This window comes from Argiope bruennichi, chromosome 1, assembly GCF_947563725.1.
Source record: "Argiope bruennichi chromosome 1, qqArgBrue1.1, whole genome shotgun sequence".
In the NCBI taxonomy this organism is placed as follows: domain Eukaryota; kingdom Metazoa; phylum Arthropoda; class Arachnida; order Araneae; family Araneidae; genus Argiope; species Argiope bruennichi.
In genome coordinates this window covers 3,258,545-3,280,866 of record NC_079151.1, presented here as the reverse complement: position 1 = coordinate 3,280,866, position 22,322 = coordinate 3,258,545, and the positions used below count along the sequence as shown (strand labels likewise).

General features: G+C 30.1%; 1 protein-coding gene across 1 annotated transcript in view; it reads left to right on the top strand.

Moving 5' to 3' along the window:
• Positions 1-17,405: 17,405 nt before the first annotated feature.
• The window catches only part of LOC129972034 (sterol O-acyltransferase 1-like), a 29,143-nt gene continuing 24,226 nt past the window's right edge, over positions 17,406-22,322 (top strand). The window contains exons 1-2 of the mRNA XM_056086018.1: positions 17,406-17,525; positions 19,645-19,775. Coding sequence (XP_055941993.1) covers positions 17,454-17,525; positions 19,645-19,775 — 203 coding nt within the window. The 5' untranslated portion in view covers positions 17,406-17,453. The remainder of the gene's footprint in view (positions 17,526-19,644; positions 19,776-22,322) is intronic.

Here is a 22,322-nt window from a genome sequence, read left to right as displayed (position 1 = left end):
ATTTTCTTTTAATTTTCCAAGGATTGTATAATAGCATTCTTGTCAATAATTTCTAAGTCGAAAAAGTTCTTAGTATTTTAAATAATTGTAATCCCTTCATTCTCATTTCATCTTTACAATAGTTTGAAAGAAAGAATTTAGTAATTGTCAGCGATGTTTCTTCTGGGGTACCAGACAGTATGAATTCGTCTTTTCTTTATTTCCTGTTTTTCAGTCATCTTAATTCTATCTTATGCGTTTTCATGTTTTATTCTGATGAATCATTTGTATAAATATATTCGGTGACCTGAAGATTCCGAAAAATATTTTGGTTCGTGATGTTATGGTCGTCTGAGACATTAAGTTTATTTCTGAGACTGAGTTTTCTTTGATAGGAATTTCATCTAAAGCTAAATATATAAACTGTAAAAAAATAAATAAAAAAAAATAAAACTAGTAATAAAAAAAATCCCCTGAAGATTGCGGCTTTAGTAAACATGACACTTAGGGCACGCCCATCGAAAAATAAATTCAATAAATCGTGAAAATGAAATTACCTGTGCAATCACAAGAAATCACACAAGACATTAAAGTTTTCCAAATTATCATTTACCTTTTGACTTTATATTGGAAATATATTTCCTAGTAAAATGACTTGTTTTAGTAAATTTCATTTATCTATTTCATATACAGTCTCTTATGTTTCCTTAGTATGGCGCTTAGATTTCCTTAGCATGGCCCTTTGTCCTATAATGAAGATAAGTAAACCTTCAAAATGCATTTAATTTAGATCGATTGGATCGAAATTTTGGTTGGTCTGCAATTCCTGTGAAACACCAGTTTCTGTGAATGCCAGTTCTCATCTTTGAAACAGATTGACATATTTAATTCTATAAATGCCTATTTCGAAATTGGATTGTTTTGAAATATAAAGCAATCAATTTTGAGGTTTGAATTTCTAGCAATGCAATAGTATATTTACTTTTGCATTTAATATAAGGGATTGACTTCAAAATTAAGAAAATTTAATCAAATAATGAATATTAAAAGCTTTCAGACTTGCTTTTATCAGCAAACTACGTAGTTGAAAGTAATATTTGTTAATTAAAAATATGAATCTTACCAAAAATTGTATAATGTACTTAAAATTCGGTATATTTAAACCTAATTTGTAGGTTTCTATCATTTTGAATAATGAAATTCATAAAGGGAAACCTTGCTTTTTTGTCCAATTAGAAATGAACGTGGTAACTAAACGAAATGAGTTATAATTTGATAGAGATGACTCACCTTGTAGTGCAGATTAATATCGGATTCTGAAGCAAATTCTTCAAGCAGATGGCCATCTGTCAGTCTGTATAATCGCATAGATGTAACCGCGACAATCCAAATGCAAAACTGAGATAAATGAATTTGATTATGTCATTTTGCTACTTAAAATTGTTAATTTCTTTTTTGATCAGATGGAAAAATGGCATAACCGATTTTTTTTTCTGTGCGCTGTTAAGTGCAAAACGCTTATGGGATTCTAAAAATAGAAGTCTTGAGTTCTCGTAATCTTGACGGTCTTGCCCAAGGTTTATAATTCTTATTGGGGGAGGGGAGGGGGGTTGATAACATCTTTAACGGTACTACAGTTTTTTAAAAATGCGGGCGTGTTATCGGATGTATAGTAGAAGAAAATACGGATGATGTTATAGTTATTAAGGCTTTATTTTGTGCAACTGCTCCCAACGGATTACAGCATTTCAATGTCCAAGATCATATTTGTTATAGGTGGCGCTCTTACATACCATGACATAACAGTGGGTTAATGCATGAAATGCTCAGTGATATTTCTAATTAAAACCACCTGTTATGAGGGATGATTGGGGTAAATTTGTTTGTTTTTTGTGGCGACCTTGACGAGCCAGATGTTTCATTGCTTACATTAAGTTGCTCCTCGCCGCCTGGAAGGAGCGTACTTCTGGGTTTGGTATCGAAATGGATCAAAGAATTATGGCCCGATTTTCGACAGCTTCGGCAGATGAATGTGGATTTGCAGGGTGGCTTATGCAATTTCAAACAGTTCTTACAAATGTTATATTTTTCTAAAAGTTCAATTCTTTTAGAAGCACTCAATTTTAAAAATTCAGGGCATCTATGAAAAGGATATCGAATTTTGCATAAAATACATGGTTTTACATTACTTAGTTTATTCAAATTAAGGAGAAAGTTTTTTGGCTTATTTATATTGCGCCTTGAAATTCTATGTGGAATTTGTTATTTGTAGGGGTTTACCCTAATTGATCGAGCACTTTCGCTCTTGATTCTAAAAATTGCAAGAGCTCCTTCAATGAAGGTATTTGTTTTGATTGTATGGACATTTCTTGTCAAGTCTTTCTAATGTTATATTTACTAATAGAGCATTTAAGTTATTGCATTCTATATTCAAACTTTTTAAAGCTCTGACTTTTGTTTATTGTATCTGATATTTTGTAAGCCTTTTGCAGACTCAAAATTTAATTTTTCTAGTTGTTGATATTCACATTCAAAATATGCTACAATTGCTCGCTTATTTTCAAAGCGTTCTTTGAGACCAGCAAATAGTGACTCAAATGCATCGTCACTTGTTTCTATAAATTTAGCTTCACCTCGGAGGGCATCTTTTAAATAAAATAACTTTTAATCATTCGTTAATTCGGTATTATCGTTTATTAGACACATGAATTGATTTTTGAAATTATTGAATTCTTCCATTTTTTTTCCGTAAAATAGTGGTAAGGGAATTTCCGGAAGTTTCGATTTTAATTCAATATGATCGATATAAGCTTTCAAATTTGAATTTTGATCATTTTTATTATGCATTACATTTTCCTTAACTTTATAATGAGAGAATAAGCATTTCAAATTTACCACTATCTCGTTTCTTTCTTCTTTGATATCCAACAATTCTTGATCGCACTTCTGGATTAGTGTTTCTTCTTCGTTGATTTCTAAATAATCCTTGAATAAATTTCTAATTCATTTATTTCTGGCAGCTGAATATAAATTTTTCTTCTTCAACCGTTGAACTACTTTTAACAAACCTCTTAATACTTGTTAATTTGGCTTTTATTCTTCCACGTATGCTATTTAACTGTTTGGCTGTTTCAGCTTTATTTTTATCCATATTTTCGCTAATCCGTCTCCGGGTCGCTAGGGCCAGAATGGAGAGGTTCAACAATGACGGACCTTTTTAGAATTTTAAAGATTTTGTTTCTCCTCTTTCGGGAGTTCCTTTGAGCTTTGCCTTTCGGCGTTGCTGCTACATCTATCAATTTAGAAATCTGATTGTTTTTCACATATACCGCTTGAGGGCGTTACAAGTAAGAGGCGGAGCAATATGCTTACGTAACAATGATCTGATTTAGCAAATATTTTCATAGTTATATTAATATATATTGGGGAATAATTCAATGCCCTGTAATGTGTAGGAAAAATCAGAAGTAAATTGCTTGATTTCAAGATTACATTGTGCATAAATATCAAAATATATACAGATTTCTGAAAACACTGATTTGCAGGAGAGCAATTACGAAGACTCATTAAGAAGCAGTTCTGAACCTACGTTTTGTAAGAGTGCAATGGTAACTGCGGGTAGATAATTTACATTAATTTCAGCTCATCTTTTTACACTTAGATGACTTTTAAAGAGCATCTACTTGCGGAAAAAGTATCTCTTGTGAGGGCTGATTGTGGGAAGCTTTGCACTTCCAGATGGCATGGGCTTTTGCTATACTTGTGGTGGGAGAAATGAACTGGATCGTTAACTGAATTACAGGCTCTGATGAAGCAGGAGGGGTAAGAGAGCTTCATCTTCAGGAATAGAAGAGGGAGACGAAAATAATTTTTCTGAAATTGTAAGTTTTCGGGGATTTCCTATTGCTTCTGAGAGGCCAGTCGTAGCAGGTCTAGTAGTTAACGCTAGGTATAAAGTTATAAGAACTATTCCATTAGTGAATTAACCCTCCAGCTGCTTATCCCGATATTTCCGCGGGTTAGCAATCAGTCCATTGTTGTTGTTGCATCCCGCGTTTTTCGCAGTTTAGTGTGTCTTTTTACGATTCGATTTTTATTATGTCATATTATTATCGTGTAATATATAGTATCAAGTCACTTTGTTTGAAAATTTTTTTAACTTATTTGCGAAGAACGCATCTAAATATTGATTTTAAAAAATTACGTAATCAGAGTATCGAGCAGTTTTTCTTTATTTGTTTTTTCATTATGATTGCATTTTTTAAATACTTCCAAATATTTTTTATTATATTTGATATCCAGTAAACTCCTTTCGTCTGGTTACGAGTTTTCAGCTTTCTGTTTGATTTCCAACCTTGGTCTTTTGTTTTGTGATATTTTGATATGGAAAATAGCAAAATTCTCAAATTTTCTTGTTTATCAAGGAGGATGTGTATTTTCTAGTGGAATGATAAGTGCGTTTATACCCACCACGAAACTAACTGGCTTTTCTTTTTACAAATGCTTTTCTGTTGTTTTTCTTTAATTTGTCAATGAATGGTGGAATGCCTGCTATTGAATTTGATGCAGCGGGAATTGCATTTGCAATGCCAATTATTATGGTAAAAACTGGCACTTTTAAAACACATTGCAGTTATAATTGAAGTTCTGTAGGTTTCGATTTGTACCTTTGTTACAGAAGTTGTGATATTGTAGATATTGAAATAATCATACATGTTTCTATAATTTCTCAAAGAAATAAAAATTAAATAATAGCATTTCTGTTCTGTAATATCTAAGCCCATAAATTCCAGGTATTTTAAAGAATTGTAATCTCTTTATTCTTTTTTCATCCTTACAATGGTTTGAACGAAAGCTTTTAATAATTTTTAGATGTTTCTTCTTGGGGCGTCAGACAGTACGATTTCGTCTTTTATTTCCTGTAGTTCAGATATCTTAATTCCATCTTACGCATTCTCCTGTTTTATTCTGATAAATTATTTGTATAGATATTTTCGGTGACGTGAAAATTTTGATAAATATTTTGACGGGTGATGCTATGGCCATCTAGGACTTTTTCTTTTATTTCTGGGACTGATTTTTCTTTGATAGGAATTTCGTCTAAAGCTAAATATGTAATTATAAGAAACTATAAAAAAAAAACTGGTAATAAAACATCTAAAGATTGCGGCTGTAGTAAACATACCTGACACGTGGGGTTCGCCAATCGAAAAACTAAATTCTTCAGTAAGCGTGTAAGTAATTTAAAGTAAAGCGTGTAATGAATTTACCAGTGTAATCATATGTCATACAAGTCATTAAAGTATTACAAATTACCATTTACCTTTTGACTGTATATTGAAAATCCAAAAATTTTTCAAGTAAAATGACTACTTTTACTTAAATTTTTCTTTCTCTCTCTCTAATACAATGTCTTATATTTCCTAAATTCGGTGCTAAGAATTTTGTCCAGTAAATCCTTACAGGATACTTGCAGGATAATTGCACTTTCACAATTGCATTTAATTTTGACCGATTTGATCGAAATTTAAGTGATCTGTAATGTCTGTGAAAGCCATATGCTACTTCCATTTTTGAATCAGACTGACATATTTAATTCTATAAATTCCTCTTTCGGAATCGGGTTGGTCGAAATATGAAGTAATAAATTTTAATGTTCGAATTTTTAACAATTCAATAGAGTATTTAGTTTTGCGTTTCATAATGTAATAACTTCTAAAATTAAGAAATTTAAATTAAAACCTTTTGATGTTTATTATTTAAAGTTGCTTTTATAAGTTGAAAGCTACGTAGTTGAAAGTATATTTGTAAATCAAAATATGGATCTTAGCAAAAATTGTCAAAACGTAAGTATAGAAAAGATACAAGTCGATTAAAATTCTTATTCCATTTATAATGTACTTAAATGCGGTGTGAGATCTTTAAACCAAATTTGTAGATTTCTAACTAATTTTCAATCATGAAATTAATACAAAATAAGCTTGCTTGTTTGCCCAATTAGAAGCGAGCAATAGTAGCAAAACGTGAAGAATTATAATATCATATTTTTTTCTTATTCTTATTTTCTTATTTCATGTTGCTGGATTGTACGAAATAAATTGTTGAGCATAATAGAAAATTTCGAAATACTTTTTATGTTAATCCACTTAATTAAACAACTTATTAATTTAAAAATAATCCTAGTTTTTGTAAAGAAGCGATAGTAAATACTCCAGTATACAGCTGTTCCATTTTTACGTTCTCGTATATGATATATGCAAAGAAAATCGAACATGAGATTTCCTTCCCCTCACCCCTCCCTCCAACGTTGGAATGACGTCTATCTGGCGTCTCTCTGCTGCCGGTCACCGAACACGATAACACAAAAGCGTTTTTAATGGTTTAAATTTTATGTGTGATCTTAATACGAATTTTTAAAAAATTCTACCGAACTTTGCTCTACATCGACGCAGAAATTCTGGCTGGTTGTCTGTCTGAATGCAAAGGTGGTAATGTCACGGCTTCGGAACCGGAAGGTTTCAGGCCGATTCCACCGAAGAACCATCGTGTAAGTGAGCCTAGTGCACGTTAAATCCGTCAGAACCAAACGTTCTCCCACTGGAGTGGTGCGGAAGTTTGGAGAGAGTGGATGTCGTCGTAATTTCTGTCTTCATATCAGGTGTCGTCTTCTGACCGAGGTTCAAAATGACGAGGGCCGTTCCAAAATAATCCTGGTATTGCTTTAAAACTGGATGTTAATTTATCTATACTGTCCTAATGCAGGTGAACAAAATAACTAAACACAAAGCGATAGATAAATTTTAATATGCAGATTTTGTATCTGAAGCATAAATTAGTATCAAAATTTGAACCAAATCTGTCAAAGCTTTGACCGTCAATCGATCAGTACATTCACATGCAGGTAAATGGGACGACTCCCAAAAGCAGAGGTTTATAATTAAATGAAATTTGGTATGTGACCTTGTGACTAAAATTGTCTTTTGTAGAGTCTGGATTTTAATCGGTTAGAAAAAAAGATGTCCGATGTTTTTCTTTACTGTACCATGAAGCAGAAAATCTCATCTAGTTGCTGAAAATAAGAATCTAGGTGCTCGTGCGAATCGCGGTGTTACCGAAGGTCAGTAATTTTATAAAGGGAGATTAATATATTATTAGATTAGAGAGCACGTGGATAAGAAAGGAACAGTCCCATTCTTCTTTGTTTTTGGCTACTGCAGTTTTGTATCTTTGTGTAAATGTTTAAATTTACACCATAGTTCTCCCAAAAACGGCCTTTTATCGAAAGAAAAAATATCTATTTTTGTAATCTTAATTGCTAACTTTAAAAGTTGTTTCCTTTCATCATTTTTTTTAAAAACCTTTTTACCTTGCCTATAACTACCAATAATTAAATGCCATGTTTCAAAATCTGATTTTAACCCTCCAGTTGCTTATCCCGTGATTCCAGAGGACTGAGAGTCAGTCCATTTTCAATAGCGTCCCGTGCTTTTGGAAGTTTAGAGTGTTTATTTTTAAGATTACAGACCGTGTAACATAAAGTATCAATTCACTTTATTTAAAACTTAAATTATTTAAACTTATTTGCAATAGTAATAAATAGTAATTTTAAAAAATTACGCAGTCAGAGGGTTAAAAGGAATATGACCATTTCTGATTCAAAATCCAGCAGTGAAACTCTATTTTCAGTCTTGTAATTATTGTAGGGCTCTATGAAACTGAAATCTAAAATTATTTGAATTCAGTATCTTTTTTATTTCTTTTTGAGAATATGTTTGATGCTAGGACTAAGCAATATTTTTTGTAAAATCACTTTTCACTATTTGCAAAATCACTTTTCGTGAAAGCATATTTTTAAGTGCCTAGTGTTTTGTAATTATGAATACGAGAAAATATTTTTAAAAAGATATTTTTGGGCAAAATTCGTTTTTATGTGTATTCCACCTGTCGCTTCAAACTGGAATGTTTAACATGGGATGACAAACTACGTTCGTCTTTTTTCTATTTGAAATGTATGTAAACTAGACTTAAATTTTCCTATGTATCAGAGTGATTAACAAATATAGTTATACTTGTGAGGCAAAAGATTAATCGTGAAATAATTTTTATTTAATTTTTTTTAGATTAAGGCCTTTTGAACCTTTGCACTCTGATGGCTCTTCTCTGGCACAAATCAAACCGTTGCATCATTTTGATGTTTCATATATACAGAGGTTAAAAATGTTTCCGTACGCAGTTATGACTATTAATGAAAGTTTAATTTTTGACACTAAGTATTTTGTTATGAAAATGAAAATTTGAAAATTGGTTTAACACAATTTTATTTATCATTTATGAATTTTTTAAAGGAAAAACTATGGAGAAAATTAAATACGTAAATTGAAAGAATCGGAAAATGCCACTAATAAGGAACAAAAAAAGTTTCCGTACGGTATTTGCATAGTACATTTAAGATCTTTTTTGTGCTAGCCAACTTGCATTTAATGATCGGTACGCCTTCCTTTGAGCTTTATCACTTCTCTTAAACGTTGTGACATTACCCCCACAAGTCTTTGTGTCAGATATTTGTTATCTCCGTAAAACAAATATCTGACACCAGCAGCACTCATACACCCCCATACCATGTTCCCGCCATCACCATGCTTCACAATTCCATATAAATTCCTAATTAACATATGATGCTTTGGTTCCTCCAGACCATATCTCGACCATCTGACCCACGGATATTGAATTTTGATTCATTACTAAAAAGGACTGATTCCCAAAAATATAGAAGCTTGCTTATATGCTTCTTTGTAAATTCGAGACACTTTTTTCTGTTGCTGAGATTTATAACAGACTTCTTACGGGCCGCACACCCATTATAATCCTTTTTTCAATCACATTTCTCACCATTTGTGCTGCGACTTTAATGTTGTAATCAACAATTAAATCAGTTGCAAGTTGAGGTGCATTAATCGGCGGAATTACATTGCCCCTTGCACATGCTATTTCTTTTATGCAAGCAAATTGACTACACAGGTCTTCTAGATCGATCTCTTGCTTTTAAATATTTACTGCTCACGGTATCTTTTAATAATATACTGCACTGTAGACTTTGGTTTGTTAATGATTTCTCTGATTTTTTTCATAAATAACCTATCTTTTTAACAACCGAATCACTAACTCTCAAATGGATTTCTGAACTTCCATTTTAAGACGATCTTCTACAAATTGGAATTAAACAACTGTTGCTATGTCGTATTCTTCACTCTGAGAAACCATCAAATTTCGAATATTTACTGCTAGCCAGTTATAGAATACGTCAGGAAGAATTTTCATATTGCGTGCGGAAACTTTTTTTTTTGCATGTTACTTCATCAGTTATCTTAAAACTTGCAAAAAAAAAAACTTGCTGCGTTTTGTAAAAATATAAATTTATTATGAAACTCCCTTTTAAAGACTCATATTAACCATATATAAGTAGTTTACAAAGATAAAAAACAAAGTTTAGAAATTATGCTAATTTATTTTTATTTTTGTCTTCCACACGGGAACTTTTTTTACCTACTGCATATATATTTCAATTTTGATTGTTTGAATATTCAAGAGTAGTAAAATGATGTAGAATTAATTTTTCGAGGATATTCTATTAAAACAATTGTGTTTATTTTTCGCAGAGGTTAACAAATAGATGTATATTTATGCATCAAGTTACTTTTATAAATGCAAATGGTTAATTTGTCAAATTTAATTTAAGAATTATAATAAATTCCCACTTTTATTGTTACAGTGTGGTAAGGAATGCGATGCTATATTAAAGTGTTATTACAGGTCAAATGTTTTCACAATCTTCTTCAGTAAAATTGGATTAAAAGGTGGAACGAACTGGAGAATGCACTTCTTGCATAGGTTTATTACTCTCTGAGCCATGGCTAGTGCTTAAGTATTGTGGCATAAAAATTTAGAAGAAAAGTTTTTATTCTATTGAAGATACACATTTCATATCTATATCATTAATATATATCTATATCTTTAATACTCAATCTAACGTTAAGTAAATTAGAAAATATCACTCATTTTGAAGTCTTTTGCATAAATTTAGTTTGTAAAATGTGTAAGAAAATTTTGAATTCTATTTTAATGGGCAATTTTTTTTATCTATAATATCTGAATGTTGGAGATATATTTCTTCGAATCTCAATCGCTGTTAATTAAAATAAATGCCGATGAATAAATTCATAAAATCTGCTTAGAAATCTTTTATTTTCTCTCCTTTATAGTTTTTATCTCACAAAAATTGATGGAAATACTATATCAAATTTTAAAAGTAATCAATTTCCCAAGAGTTTTAAAAATAACTTTAAATATATTGTGTTAAAAATTAAGCTGTATATTTTAAAAGATCGCATTGTATTCTCTATAAAAAATACAGTTCATATTTGAAATGAAAGAATATTATTTATTAATTTCTATTTAAAGATTCCTTCTAGTTCGAATAGTAGTAGCTCGATAGTGTTCGAAGTTCAATTCTTCTTTTGTATAAAATTTATAATTTAAAAAAAAAAATGTAGCAATCATAATGCACGCGAACAGAAAAGAAATGCATCTTATTTCTACAGTTGAAGAAATAAACATATTTAAATATATATAAAAGTATAATTAAATATGCTAAATGCTTCTTAAATTATTAAAATTGGAGAAAAAATTAAATAAAAATTCTAGCTAATTTTTTTAAAGCCTTGCGCTAAGGTTTTTGTACTATAATTTGCTTCTGTCGTTTTGGGGAAAATCATTTTAACTTCCGTAAATAATTATTTCATTTTTTAAAATTTTAAATATAATTTTTATTGTGTACTTATCACCGAAGAATAATTATGTGCTGTATGTGGTAGCTCGAAATCGAAAGGACTCGGTGATTGTTTCTATTTAAAATAATTTTATTCACTATGAGCAAACAACTTGCCCTGATAGAATTTTCACAAATCTACTTTATTCAATGAACTCGCTAGCTGTCGGTTTACCGTAATAATGCAATTAAAAATTGTGTATCATTGCATTGCTATATGATGGATTATATTTAGGGTTATTAATTTGAAAGCATTTATCGTAGTTGTGAAAGGAATTAAACTGCACAGGAAAATAACTTTCGCATAGGATATCAATTATAAAAAACAGAAGTTGTGTAAGTAATTAACATTGGATTTTTAGGGGAATTCAAACGTAAGTACGACTCTTTAAATTTTTGATGTCTGGTTCAAACTGATTAGAAACTTTTTCAAAATAGATTGATTTTTATTTAAGAAAATGGTTATGGTATCTTCAAAGATTTAAATCAATTACTTCCCAGTTACTTCCAGAAAAATCATAAATAATGTGTTATTTCCCGTACAAATCGGACAACAATAGTCTCATTGTAACAAATCAAAATATAGCGTGAGTAAAGTCTCCATTTTTAAATAAGTATCAATCGGTGAACACGCTTATTTTCCCACAAAGGCAGATAATTCCGTTGGGCGGTTTCTGTCTCGATATATTAATGATTTGAAAGTTTAGTTTGTTTATGGCTTGTTTCTTGTCGACAGCATCCGCTACTGAAATACCATTGTAGAATTATCGTTCGTGAGACGTATTCCTGTTTTATGAGGTAAATATTTTTAAAGAAAGTAATTAACAAAAATCTAAACCATACTCGCGTAGCATATAGATAGATCGCGAGCTGGTATTTGGCCAACCTTATCGTGTTGAGAAACTTTCACTTCATAAAAACAATTAAAACATTTAAGTTTCAATATCTTGTTAATGATTTCAACGTCTGAAATTAATACTTAACTTTATTTTGACATACGAATAATCTGTGTTAACCAATCTAATGCGGTCTTTTAGTCCATTATTTGTCGTTTTAATATATTTTTGATATCTTTTTATATGCATTGTTATTAATATTTTTCGTCCTTTATCCATACAATTGGAGTTACCATTCAGCGAGAGTGAAGAACATTCAACTGGGCTGAAGAAACTTTTGCTGGTCATACCGGACAGGAGTGCAGGTCTGAAACTCCTCTCAATGAAGGACCTTTTACAAGTGACTGAATTGATAGTGTATTAATCAAGGACACCTGTTGACATTTGAAAGGACAATCTGCTGAATTTGTTACTGATCCATGAACAATGGACATTTTTTTTTTTTTCTCAGAAGACTTAAACACACTTTCTTCTCCACTTTCTTGGACTTTTTCCTTTGCTTGTTCTTCGGAATGAGACTATGTTGAAATATCTTTTGTGTTGGATTTCTTCATTCTTTAAATCATTAGGACTTATCACAGATATAGACATTGGACTTTCACAATATGCAAGAATATCTTTTTATAAAAACATGCAGGAGCTTCCACATTATTTTGTAATTTAAATTTTATCTATTATTAGTAAGTGACGAAAGAAAAAATAATATATAACTTCATCTTTCTCCTACAAAAGAAAAGGAGATAGAAAGCCGCCAAAAGGCACCCATAAACCCGCATCACTCGCATCCAGACGCCGTTTTATGAGCTGGCATGCGACTGCTGTGTGGTCAGTGGGTCTGTGTTGTGTTCTTTTATTTGCGCTTTAGCTCCTTCAATTATGGAAATCTGGTATTATTCTAAATTTGTAGTTGTAGTTTCTACTTCCTGTTTCAAGCGAATTACCTTCTTTCTATTTAAAGAAATTAGTTTGTTGACTTTTAAGACAAATTTGCCATCTTATATAGGGAGTATATATACATATGTTTTATCTTAGGTTTAGAAAAATTTAAATAATTATCAAAATCAAGCCTTATATTCTTATTTTAAATTGTCATTTAAATGAGATTGGAGTAGTGGGATTCTATTTAAACATAGTAAATTGAGTTGGTTTAAACTGCATAAATGATAATTATTATCACTATAGTACGATTAATATTTTCACTTCTCTATTTGAGCATTATTGCATTTAATATTTTATACCAGGTACTTCCGAATGGTTTTTTTTTAAATTTTAATTTCACAAAATTCCTAGCTTGAACGAAAATGGTCAACCACACAATGTTTTCATATCATCGATGTCAAAACTCTATTCTAAAAACTATCATCTTTCAAATCACTAAAGTAAAGGTAGCTTAGACAGGAATTTGCGCTGATGATGGAAACTTGAATTTGTTAAATGAAAAAATAGAATAGAAACTATCTCTAAAACACTTTCTCGCAAACTTTTAATAATGGTGCATTTGTTTATATATACGCCTTTTTCCCAAACGCTTGAAATCAAAATTGCAGTTAAAATTAAAACGTACCAAAATTTAATATATTTAAAAGGTTGCATTTTTGAATTGGCTCTTTTACATGCTTCTGAAAGTACAAACCGGTGGACGTTGAACCTCTCTCGTGGAAATTTAAAATTTTATCTGCGTCAAAGCGACTAGAATTATAAATCTGTGGTATTCATGCTGAATTTAGACGTTTAGTTTTAACTAGGACTCTCCTCTTGCAAAGAAATTTCGTGAAATCTCTTTTTCAAAACAAAACATTTTCTTTAAATTTTTTAAATAGAGCTCCCCAAAGTCACAGGGAAGGAGTATAAAAGGCCCAAATGCTTAGTCTTATTAAAATCATTATACAAATAATTTGAGCTCACCGCGACGATAAAAGCGGGCCTTTTTAATTAGTTTAAATGGTTATTTAAAATAGATTTAAGTAGTGGATTTATATTTAAATACCGTAAAATGAGTAATTGTCCGTTATCTCTTTTAAAGCATGTTCTCTGGTGTACGACGAGTTCATTGTTCACATCCCTGTATTTTTTTAAAACATGTAATTGATTGGACTTGATGACAGAAACTTGACGCGTAAGCCCCGGAAGATTGCTCCTTGATCTCGAATAGGATAGTTTTCAGACTTTAATTTTGTTATTTTGCGAAAATTCCTGGTTAAGTTTTAAAAGCAATAATGCACAAAGATCTCTAAATATCGGGCAACGTTACTTTAAATGAAAGTCGAAAAAATGATGTTATAGAACACCATGAATGTTGACCAATTTTCGAATCGTTGTCAACCATAGAGGCTGCTCAGTACGTAGCAGAAAAACCGGAACTGTTTTCTGCAGTCGATTTTTAAATCTTTAGAATAAATGAAACTTGGATAGAAATTCGCGCTAATGTTGAATAAGACGCGTGACAAGCGTAAAACAAGTGCAGAAAAAAAAAATGCGAATTTCAACCTTCAATTAATTACTATTGAATTATATAATATCCCGTAAATAATGGTCAGTTTACTGAATACTATCCAATTTCAGTTTCTTGAATTTTTAAATAGTTTGTAAATTTGAAAAAATAATTACGATATCATCGGAAATACTGGTAAAACTGACCGCTTGGCCGATACACTTATAAAATTTAACTGGTTTGATCATGGTCGTAAAAAGGTTAAGTTCATTAATTATAAATGGTTTATTAAAAAGAACGGAAACAATGTAATAAAATGATCTGAAAATAATTGAAATTTCAAATATAATCCATATATCGTAAATGACCAACGGTCTAGTAACGGGATGTAGACTTTTGTAGTAAAAATCATTAAAAGGAGAATTTTTTTTAAAAAAATTTCGGGTTTGGTAAATTTTAAATCTTCTCATTAGCAAAATAACGGTTATGGGAATAAGAAAACGATTAAAATTTAGATATGAATAAAAAGCCAAGATTGGGTTTCAGTATTCAATTCATTGCATAGTTGCAATTCAAGTAAACACGTTTCGAATGCTCAAAACATAAAATTCAAAATATACCATCTATAAAATCACTTGGCAGTAATCGCAGATCTTTTAGAATAATATGGCAATTGATTGTAAGTAAATTTTTAAAAAAATAACCGCACTACTTGAGCACGAACTTGATTCAAGGATCGTGTGTATATGTGATATAAACATAATTTTTTTTTTAATTCTGAAATTCCAAACTTCAATTAAAAGCAGGAAGAATAGTCGCATTTGTGATTTCTTACTGCCCTAATGTTGAAAGTTAAATGAAATTATACTTTATTATAAATTCTGTTATATGTACGCACTCCCGCTGGAATGTTAAGAGTTGGCAGAAATTCGAAATGGTGTGCATTACTTTTCCTTGCCGCGCGAAATTTCCATTAAAGGATAATATACGTTCCAAATAAAATTGCAAGGTGGGAAAAAAAAGGAATAATTTAGAACTTTAATTTAAATTGTAATACTTTTTGGATTTTGTGGAATACTTTTTGGAATACTATGTGGATTTTTCTGCGATAAGCTGGTAATTCAATTAATTAAAAACTTGGAGAATTGAACAATTTCTCTTTATGGACAGTTTAAAGGACCATTGAAACTGCATTTCGATAATAATTTTATTTAAAGTTAGATGTAATAGAGGTTCGAAGTTAATATCCAATACGAGGTATTAGTCATCCGTTGGGAATCCATGCATTTTCTCTTTTATTACCATCTAAATGCTAGATAACCTGAAGTGATCGAATGGAAAATGTCTTCCATTACTTCCAGCTGAATTCTCCTCGATTATTTAATTATTTATTCGTTAATTGAAGCAGAGTCGATAGAGACAGTGGCTAGGTATATATATGTAAAAAGGCAATTTCTGATGTTGCATTCATTTTTATGTTCTGTCTTGATCGTTGGTGGGGGGGAGGGGTCGATTTAATTTTCAGTACCGTATTCACTTCGAATTTTGAAATATTTATATGTATGTAACTATTTTGAAACTTCAAAAGCTAAAATGTTAAGACAAAATTATCATTTGGTCAGGTTCCTACATATCAATTTACGTTCATTTAATTACAAGAATATATATATTTGAAATTTTAACTTTGATTTATTATACCACGAGAGTCGTATTATGAACATCGAAAATGTGATAGAATTTCGTCTATCTACATCGCGACATAAGAGCAAAATGTTTCTGTTCAATGATTTTACTTTGACATTTTGATAGGGATTTTTTGGACACGTGCAGACATGGGAAGGATAATGTTGAAAAGAAATATAAAATTTTTTATCCCTTCGTTGTTATGGAATCGGCAGTTTTACTTCGAATGTGTTATAATTCAATAAACAAAGCAAAAAGTAAGAATTAAATCAGGATGCAAGAGAATGTTTCGGAAGAAAAATAATGTGGGCTGAATTAAGATAAAATTAAGAAATCATGTTTTAACTAGATATCATTACATATATATATATATATATTAGCATAAAAATTTAAGTCTCTTGTAAAGCTTAGAATAGAAATTTACATGGATTAAATTAAAATTATCCGAATGTCCCGAAATCGGTATGAGCGCCATTATTTATAATTTTATGCATTTATGAAAAGAATTTTGTGTTCTTATGAATAAGAATATAATAATATAGTGATTTCTAAATTATTATCCCCAATGTTAAAAGAAATTTTATATATTTATTCCATTTAAAAAGCAAAATTGCATTGCATTACATGGTAAGCTTTATAAGAACACAAATTTTGTGTTTTGCTTTCATAAATTGTAATCAATAATTCATTCTCTTTGTTCTCCATCGTAGAAAAATACTAAAACTTTAGAGGATTTGTTGGTGAGTAGAAAAAACTTCCTCAGTGTAGCTTCATACATTCATAAAAGCAAGCTGGCTTGCAAATGAATAAGTAATCAAAACTTTTTTTTTTTTTTTTTTTTTTTTTAAGAAAGAAAGAGATGAAGGTGATGGTATCTTCTTTTAATAACATTATACCGATCGAAAGACTACGAAACGTATTGTTTGATAGATAGCCCCACACACACATAGAATCTAATTTTTTTTTTAAATCAAAAAACTAAATGGGAACGTTGATTTGCATCTTTAAGTATTGTTCTGTTTCTTCAATCATGTAGTTAAATTTGTATCTCTCTTCCTTGGCGTTGATTTAATTTTAGTTTGTTCAGAAAAGTGTTTGGAAATAACGTCGCATCTTAATTGCCTTCATAAACTTTCAAATTGCCAAAAAGGCATTTATATCCAGATAAGAACAATGTGATTGTTTTGAAATTGCTTATTTAAAGAGGTCTTTTAATATTAAAATTTAAAGTTTTGAAAATCTGGGAATGCAGTGATATTTGTAATTGCCATTATCATCTATTCAAAATCTTTTTTCATTGAATAATAAGTTGCTCAAGTTTCAAAAATATGCCTTATAAATTTTTAATGCATATTTATTTGAAAATGCAAATAAAATCAAAACACAGGACCTTAGCTTTATTATAATTACTGAAAGGAATAAATGTAAAACTGAACACAGATATTTGCTATTTAAGAGCAGACGATTGTTTCGTCGTGAAAAGGATTTTAACCGGACACGTATTCTGTCTAAAATTGTTTGCTTACTGCCGTCGAGCTCGCACCTGTTGTGCACTTCTTGTATTTGCTTTTATGTCGATCGCTCTGTATGAAGTTTATCACATTCAGGGTTGGTGTTCAAGAGAAGAGGGTTGAGGATCATGTCTAACAGGGTGGAGATCAGAAAGAAGGCTCGAGATATAGAGCTTTGGGAACTAAGGCAAATGCTGCAGGTAAATGAATCAATTAATTACTATACTTTCTGGACTGAGGAATATTTCATGAGTGTTTTCTAATTGATTAAAAATTTTCAAATTTATTCTTTAAAAATATTTTTTTTTCTGTTTGAGGTGGAATGACTCGAATTAAAAGTTTTATCTGAAAATTTCCGTTTCGGAAATACGGAAACAATCGGTGGAGAGTAATTTTAGGCAACAGACATTTTTCAGATTCTTTACATATCTTGTTAGTAGTTTTGGTGCTTTCAACAAACTGGATGGCATGCAAGTAGCATAAGTTCAGTTTTGTTTACATAATATTCCATTATAATGATCAATAAATATGTAAAATAATATCCTGCAGCATAAATTCCTTTCAAATAGCATTGAATATTTCAACAATGCGCTAGTTTCTCAAGGCCTTTTTATATTGTTAAAAAATTCACTGAATTTTTCATGAAATCTTTCTATGCTGTTTTTATTGTTCGAATCTTTCAATGTACCATAGAGATGTTTCATATTCTTTTGAAAAAACTGGTGTAATTTCGCCAAGCGTCTTATTTGCAGAATATGCATGGATTAGAAATTCTTTTGCAACTTCTTTTTACTTGCATTTGCTGAATGAATGCGAAAGGCATCGAGTCAAACTGGAGAGTATTTTCTTGGTTGGTTTCTCATTGGTATGAAAGAGATAAATCCAGATTTGTGATTTGCGTTTATTTTTTAATCCTCATCGGCTTAATCTCAATAAATGTGTGCCATTACTGTTCGCTGCCACTGTCTCTTCTGTTCCATTATAATGCCTTTAAGGAATGGTGTCTCTTGTAGTTCGGATCTTGGAAATATAGATAGGATAATTCTTTAATTGTCTCATTCACATCTCCTTTTATTTACAAGTAAAAGTTTGTATTTATAAAAAGTGTTGAGGAAATAGAGTTCCTTTAACTCTTTAAATGGCCATTTTTTTAGTCATATTATGTTAAAATATTTTTAGGCTTGAAATTAGAATAAGAAAAGGGATTCATGTAGCTTATTAGATAAATTTAATTTGATTAATTAATTAATTTGGTTATCAATAATTAAGTAACAAATCAAGACGCATCATTTTGTCTGAGATAAAGAACTGAAGTATCTAAGTTTCTGACTTACTAAAAAAATTGTCAGAACTTATGCCAACCTACATAAATTCATACAAAGATTGATAAATTTGGTGAGAAGTATATTTCCCACTGCCCTAGAAAGGGTTAAATTGACAGAAACCAGCATAAACCATCAAGAAAGGCTTTCTTTCTATTTACTTTTATGGATTTAATTTTTATTTATCGTCTTTTAATTCTATCTTAATTGGGAATCTATTTTTTAAAAATTTCAATGTGTTATTCGATACGCCTGAAAAGATTATTTAAATTGAATCTGCCTATTAAAAATTTCTGGCACGAATATTAAAAGAAATGTACATACTTTGAAATAGAATCGGAAAGGAATCGATTATAATATTGGTGGACGCATGCGACTGAAATCAAAGTAAATTTTTAAAAATATCGAAAAAATGTACGCAAGTGAAACTGACATCATTATAAAGGTAATTTTTAAAAAAAATTTAGTAACACACACACACACACACAAAAAAACATGGAATACTTCTAGAAGATATGAGCATCAGTTTTCATAAGCGAGATATAGCAACCATCAATCAAGCGGCGGTTCAGCCTGCTTTCGCACTCAATTCAATTGGTTTATAACGTCTTGACTTCTTTTATATGTTTTTTCCTGGGACTGTACACCGTATATAATGACACAGCAAACCCAAAAATTCTAATACTATTTTGTTTTTCAATTAATTATTTGAACTCCATAAATTGAAAATTGCAGCTCCGTTAAAATGCGAAGTTTTGAATTAAGTGCAGCTGTACAAACGTTCAATAAAGTAGTCTGAAACCTTTGCATGTTGCTTTGTTTACATTAGACTGTTGCCATTCGATGATAAGTAATAAGAGTGATTTCTATGACACGTTAGCGTTATATATATAGAGAGAGAGAAAGAGAGAGATTCTGTTAATTTAATTTATTAAATGAAACTTAAAGTGATTTTTTTTTCATTTAAATATCCTTAATATATGCATTGCTTCATTAGGATCCGAGTATTGATATTTTGAATGATGTTGATGCCAAGTTCGAGAAAGACCCTGATAGAATAATCACGGAACTTGAATTAAAACATAAAAAACCTCAAAACGATTTTATGAATAAGCTATCTTTACCCAAGTAAGCATCTTTATTATTTTTAGTTTTTTTTTATGGCTCTTAAAACAGAAAATTATTTTTATATTTATGCAAAACAATTTAATCTCAAAGAAAATCAAAACTGTTTCTATACATTTGAATTTTGAAAGATTTTCAGAACACATAAAAGGTGTTATTTCTTAAAAAAGCGGATATTTATTTTAACATGTAATCAGAAAGTGGAGTATTTTTTGCTAAATTATTTTGTTATAATATAATATTATGTATGTTTTAGTGACTTAGAATATCGAAGCAGCGCTTAGATATTTTCTTTAATTTTCTTTTTGATTTAATATATTGAAATATGCCAGATTTTTTTTAGTTCATTAATAGTGAAGAAAAATGCCTCTAAAATGCAAAGAACGAAATAGACAATGTTAATCTAGAAATCTTTTGTATGTATTAGTTTATTATTAGTCTTCCATTAATAAATAAATTTTACATTAATCATATTTTGTTTGCATTTTTATTTCCATTATATCGCTTTTCCTAGTGAATTTTTATGTCCTTCGTGCTTTTCCTCTCAATATCTTTTTAGTATACAAAGTGTCTCAAAAACGTTCTAGTATTATAGTTCCGTGTCTTCAGCGAACTCCACCCTCTCAAGGGTCAGTCGAAAGCAATAACAGTCCTTATCATTGTGACCCAAATTTCTCGCTGTAATTTTCTGACTCGATAGATTTAATGTGGGTATATTTATAATGATGCACCTAAATGATGCAATTTAATGAACTTTAAGGAATATTTACTATTATTTTTAGTTTAAGGATGTAAGAAATGTAGAGATATTTTCTTGTAAAACTGTAAAGAAATTATTGATAATGACAACTAACAACTATGAATATTTATAATTGTATACTATTTCTATCTTGTTATGAAATATTTTATCCCTGATTAATTTCAGCTTAAGGTAAGTGTTTAAAATCTGATCAAACTTAAATTTTAAAACTTTAATAGACATTTAATATATAATTAAATGCCTTGCTGTCAGATTCATAATGTAAATAGTATTAAAAGTCAATTTTTCTTAACATTTTCTGCATTAAATTTTTTAGAAAAACAATACATGATTTCAATTAGCATATTTTTGGCAAAATAAATGAGTTACAGGGTGACAACAAAATTATTTAAAAAATTCAATACATATTAATTCTACAGCATCAAATCTTTCAATCACAGATAAGGTTTTTCCCTATGTCTCAAAACAGTAATTATATCTCTTATTAATATACTGTATGTGAAATACACTATTGTTCTCTTTTGCCTTATTTGACGATGATTATAATACTGTAAAGGGAATCGGTATCATTTCAAAACCAAAAAGTACCTCAAACATTCAAATCCGTCATACAAACAGAATACTGCAATATTTTTAAAGCTGTTGCATGTGTGGTAAAATCCAATTAATATAAGGTAGCTTGATTTTAAAATATGTTCTAATATTTATCACAAGTTTACATTTTCTTTGAGAAACATTTACTATTTGTAACATGCGGTTCAAATCTTCAAATTATGTGGATCTAAAGTATACAAAAAGTAGTTAAAAGAATAAATGTTAGTTGCGTATTACACGAGTGTGACTTAGAAACATAAAAAGTTTGAAAATTCTAACGATAAATGATTCTTTGAGACGCGAAATTGATTAATTAAAAGTAAGAAACCAAACGGTGAACTAGTACCGCTCTGTGAAAGGTCTTAATTAAGAAACCAAACGATAAATTAGTAGCTCTACCTGTCGGAAATGTCTCTTCATAGAAACGACGAGCAAAAAGCATTAAATCGAAAATTTATTCTTCAAGAAATTTCATCTATGAGATAAAAAGCACGATATGGATTCATGAAAGAAATTAGCCATTTCTTTAAAACTGGAATGAGTCGTGAACTCTATTCTAAATAGCTAATTTCATAAATTGATTAAATTAGTTTAAAAATCTGATTCTGTTAATGACCTTCCAACAAGTTAAAAGAAGAAGAAGACAGGTTAAAAAAAGTAATATATTTCTGGATCTTGTTTATTATTTTTTAGCGCAATCCTACAAAATAAATTCGTATTGCACCAAAAGAAACATTTCAGGCATCTAGGACTGACACGTTTCAAGGAGACCTGAATTGTGTGCCTATACAGAACAAACTGTTCGGACTTTTCAAGCATTGTTCCTGAGACAAGAATTTGAAATTGAGATTCCCCGTGGAATAAGTAACGACAATCATCACTTAAATCGGATTTGTTCTTATAAATCATCCTTTCATGGCGTCGGAAGGGGTAAAAATGCAAGTAGTGTCCGAGTCTGAGAATTCGAGAATCCATAGGTAGTTCCATAGATAAAGTATATAGCGCTAAGAAATTTAATGCTTAACGAAAGATATATAGCAGAATTTCACTTTTACACTAGCAATAAAAATTATGTTGCAATTAACTAAGACAATTTGCCTATAAACTTATACTAATTATTTACAAACAATAGTAGTTTGTTTAAATATAATATTTCTTTGCTTAATGAATTTTCATAACCAGGGAACGACGCCATA